This window comes from Chinchilla lanigera, unplaced genomic scaffold (genome assembly GCF_000276665.1).
Source record: "Chinchilla lanigera isolate Chin_1 unplaced genomic scaffold, ChiLan1.0 scaffold00009, whole genome shotgun sequence".
In the NCBI taxonomy this organism is placed as follows: domain Eukaryota; kingdom Metazoa; phylum Chordata; class Mammalia; order Rodentia; family Chinchillidae; genus Chinchilla; species Chinchilla lanigera.
Window position 1 is genome coordinate 22,033,119 of NW_004955410.1, and position 4,041 is coordinate 22,037,159.

Below are 4,041 nucleotides of genomic sequence, written 5' to 3' on the forward strand. Positions count from 1 at the left end.
ACCAAGGAGGGTTCAAGCAGTAGGCGGACTCAGAGCATGAACAGGCTTAGACTTCATGCACACGCAGGCATTTTTGCAGAGATAGCGTCTCCTCTTTTGATTTTCTTTTCTTTTTTTTTCTTTTTTTTGCTTCCTCCTGTAGCCTCTAGATGCCCTTAAAACGCAAGCTACCTGCCCTACTAACCGCTAAAGCTTTTACCACGTGCGCTCTGGAATAGTAGCGCTAGGAAAGCGGGAGCTTTCTGTTGGCGACAGTGGGGGGCCCCAGCAGGCGAAGAAGATGCGGGGCACCTGAGGCCCCGCGGGCTCCCAGCATCCCGGGATGGGGAGCCAGAAGCGCCTGCCGTCGTCTGCCGCTCCCACGCAGGGACTACTACTGAATTGTTGTTTCTGGGTGAAAGGTCAAAGCGGAGAAGTGCGAAGGGCTGAGGCACTGAATGGGCGCCGCTGTGACCCTGGCACCTTCTGCTCCCTGACCAGGTGAGGCACTTCGGGTGCTCTTGCACCGTAGTCCACCCAGGTCGCCCCAAGGGATAGAGTGGAGACTGGGGAGGCTGGAGTTGGGAGCGGTAGAGAGGGAAAGCAGAAAAGGCCGGAAGAGGGAGAGTGAGGGAAGGAGCGGGGAGAGAAAGGAGAGGAGCGGGGAGGGGAAAGGAAGGGAGAGGAGGCGATCTCCGGAGAGGACAGGAGAAGAGGGAGTTTGAATCCTTTCCCAGAGGTACGCTTGTGGCCAGCCGGCCCCTGGACGCCCTGTCTTTGAGCTAACCCCATCTCCTTCTCCATGGCCCCGGCAATCCTCCCACTGCAGCGGAGCTCCAGCCCCTGCCCAACCCGGCCCTGTCCGCAGCCACCCCGCCTCCACCCCGCCCCTCCCCAGTGGCGCCGGTGGGACCCGCAGTTTGGGCCGGATGGCTCAACGCTGACTCTTGACTTTAAAAAAAAAAAAAAAAAAAGCCCTAAGAATTTCTATTTTATCATTTCTAGTTTTTAAAAAGTAAGGAGGAGAGATTGGACTCTAGACGCTCTGAATTCTGCCCTCTAAGCTTTGAGGAGGGGATGAGCGGCCACGCGCCCTGCCTGCCTGGGCCGGGACCCCAGACTTCCCGGACTCCCAACTCGCCCAGCTAGCCGGAACATTCTTCTCGAGGCCGGGGAGGACTTTACAACCCCAAAGCCCCGCCGCCGAGGGCCAGAGGTCCTGTCCCGGGCGTCCCTCCTGAGGCCGGCGCCCAGTTCCCAAGCCCAGCCCGGCAGAACCCTGGAGGAGAGGCAGGCGCCCTGCAGCCAGCCAGGCTCAGCCTCCGTTCTGCTCGCAGCTCTGCAGGAGCTCGGTCATGAAGGAGATGTACACGATAGCCAGGCGGAGGGTCTCGATCCGCGACAGCCTCTTCTCGTAAGCAAAGGTGGGCACCTTCCTCCGCAGCTGGTCAAAGGCCTCGTTGAGGTTGAACATGCGCTTCCTCTCGCGGATGTTGGCGGCCTGGCGCTGGGCGTAGGTGATCACCCTTTTCCTCTTGGGGCGGCCCAGTAGGGAGGCTCCTCTCCCGCGCCCGTCCTCCTCCTCCTCGTCGTCCCCTTCCTCTACTTCGCCCTCCTCCTCTTCTGCGCCCCCCTCCTCCAAATGCGCCAGCCTCCTGGGTCTTCCCTCTCGCAGCGCAAGTGCCGGCTCCCCAAAAGGAACCCCGGCCGGGAAGTCGCAGAGGAGGGGGTGTCTAGGAGAGGCCAAGGACAGGTCTGCTACGAAGTCCAGCACGGTGGCGTCCACGCAGCTCTCCGGGTAGGCCGCCATCGCTTCAGCTTGGCCCTGCGTCTCATGGACTTTTGCACGAAGGGACGCCTTTGCTGAGGCTTCTTATCCAACCTGACAGGGCACCATCACCGATGGGCCAGGGGCATTAATATTTAAAACCAAGCTGATAATAGGATTAGTTGCGCCGATAGACAAGGTTCTGGCGATGGCCCTGCTGGAGAAACCGATGGATCAGCAGGAGCCAGATGACTGACACACGGAAGGCTCGCGCAGTCCGGCCTCCAGCTCCCAGACCGTTTTGCTGGGTCACTCCGGACAGTTCCTTCTTGGCAACAATCCCCAGCTCTTACCTGCTGTGCTTTTTGTGTCTGTCCTCACCCCTGCGGCCAATTTTAATGTTCTCCAGGCTCCTTATCTCGTGTAGTTCTTTATTTCGGCTTGGATTCTCAAAGCCAGGATGTTTTCCACAGCGATGGCTTCTCCTTGGCGTCAGGATAGGAGTCCTGAATCTTGCTATCGACTGCCAATGGATGTGAAGCAAGTGCATGTGCTTTGAATGAGGTCCCGAAGAGGGGCCCTTCCTGCCAGGGGTCGAGGGGAGCCGTTTGTCTGGTATCCCAGTGCAGCGGCTGCTGAAAGGGAAGACCTTCCATTAGCCTAAGTAAGCATGGCAGGGGGGCCCGGAGCGCATTCCCCAGAGTCGCTGTTGGAACCGGCTTTCTTTCTCCTTCTAGCACTTGGGCAAACATCTCTTCTGCCTTGTTGGTAATTGCGACTTCTCTACAGTCTGTTTGGACGCAATCAGTCTAACAGTTGAGATACTTGACTTTCTCTTCCCTAGCCTTATCCTCTGTTCACGTACAGGATTTTATTCGAGGGAAAAAGTTATGAAGGAAACAAAACGAAAGACTAAACATCAAAACACTTTCTCCAGTTGGGCTTTGTTGCAAAATTTCCAGTACTGGAAACAAACAAACCCTTCTCCCCAAACGTAACTACTCTATTCTCCTTTCAAAAATACCATTTATATTTAATAAACCAGAGAGTAGATTTGCTCACTCCTTGCTGAGGAATATTTAGGATTTTAAATTGCTGATCAAGTATTTGTAAACAAAACAATCCAGACATTCTCACCTGGGTTATTTTCCTCATTCATTTGTAATATCCTATAGTAGAATTTAAGAGTAGATATTATACCTTATTTAATTCTGTTTAAGGGAGTTTTGGGCCACTCGTAGGTAATTATTGAAATAAGAAAGATATAAAATTCGGTGTAATGAAAATAAACTTTTATCGACTTTATGTTATCCTTAATTTTGACAAAGAAAAATTCATTTTTTTCTTTTTTTGTGGATAGCTCTAGTTAATTATTCAGAGCAAAGATTTTTTTCTTAAGATCCGAAGAGGCACAAAAATATAATCAAAAATAACTCCAGTGGTGGGAGACAAGAACTAAATTAAAAATAAGAGCACAAAGTCATCTTGATTCCAGGGAGTACTCCTGAGAACATCAGCCTCTATTAAGAGGGAAGGTTGTGGGTGCGACAGTTCATTCAGTACATTGGACAGCTCCCAGAAACCATTCATTTCTAACAAGCTAATTCCTTTCCTTCTTTCTAACCTCTCAGTGTTAGCCTCTCTTTCTAACACTCTAATATAAGCAAGGATTTCTTGGGTGTTGTTGTAAGTAGAGTGAGTTTAGGCAACTATAATGTACTTAACATTTCAAAAATCTGGAGGAAAATATTTTGAAAATTTTTACCATAAAGAAATGACAAATGTTTGAGAATAACATGTTTTATTTGACTTAAACATTATGCAGTATTGATGCTTACTAAAACATTATATGGTACTCCGTTAATATGCACAACTTTTATGTTTTAATGTATCAGATAAAAATAAATTTAACTAAAAAATGCAACATGACCTTGGATTCTTTGTTTTCTAATATAATCTTTTGTTCTTCACTTGATTTTCTCTACTCTTGCTTGTGTTTGCTTTTTGTTCAACCATTTGTATTGTGATTACTCAGACAGAAAATAATTGAAATCTTTGTTTCTGAAAGATATTATTGAGAAAACAGTCTTTTTTTGTGATTACTTATTTGGTTTCGGTTAAATTTCTTGTTAAGGGAGGACTGAAAATAAAAACTAATAGAAATGTCAACAGTGGTTAAGGGACCAGAAAGTGATAGAGTTTAGTTTCCTTTTGATGTGGAGTAATGTGATTCTTGATCTTTGTTTAACTTAATGTTTTATTAAATATATGGGCAAAATTTGTAGTTGATCTTG

The 4,041-nt window shown here is 48.6% G+C and overlaps 1 protein-coding gene across 1 annotated transcript; it reads right to left on the reverse strand.

The window, feature by feature from the left end:
* Positions 1-1,294: 1,294 nt before the first annotated feature.
* Positions 1,295-1,860, reverse strand: Ferd3l (Fer3-like bHLH transcription factor). The gene has a single exon (XM_005377355.2). It carries the CDS (start codon positions 1,787-1,789, stop codon positions 1,295-1,297), a length of 495 nt encoding a protein of 164 aa, XP_005377412.1. The 5' UTR covers positions 1,790-1,860.
* Positions 1,861-4,041: the final 2,181 nt, after the last annotated feature.

Excerpts from the sequence above, each read along its gene's own strand:
- Ferd3l (XM_005377355.2), bottom strand. The coding sequence starts at position 1,789 with ATGGCGGCCTACCCGGAGAGCTGCGTGGACGCCACCGTGCTGGACTTC.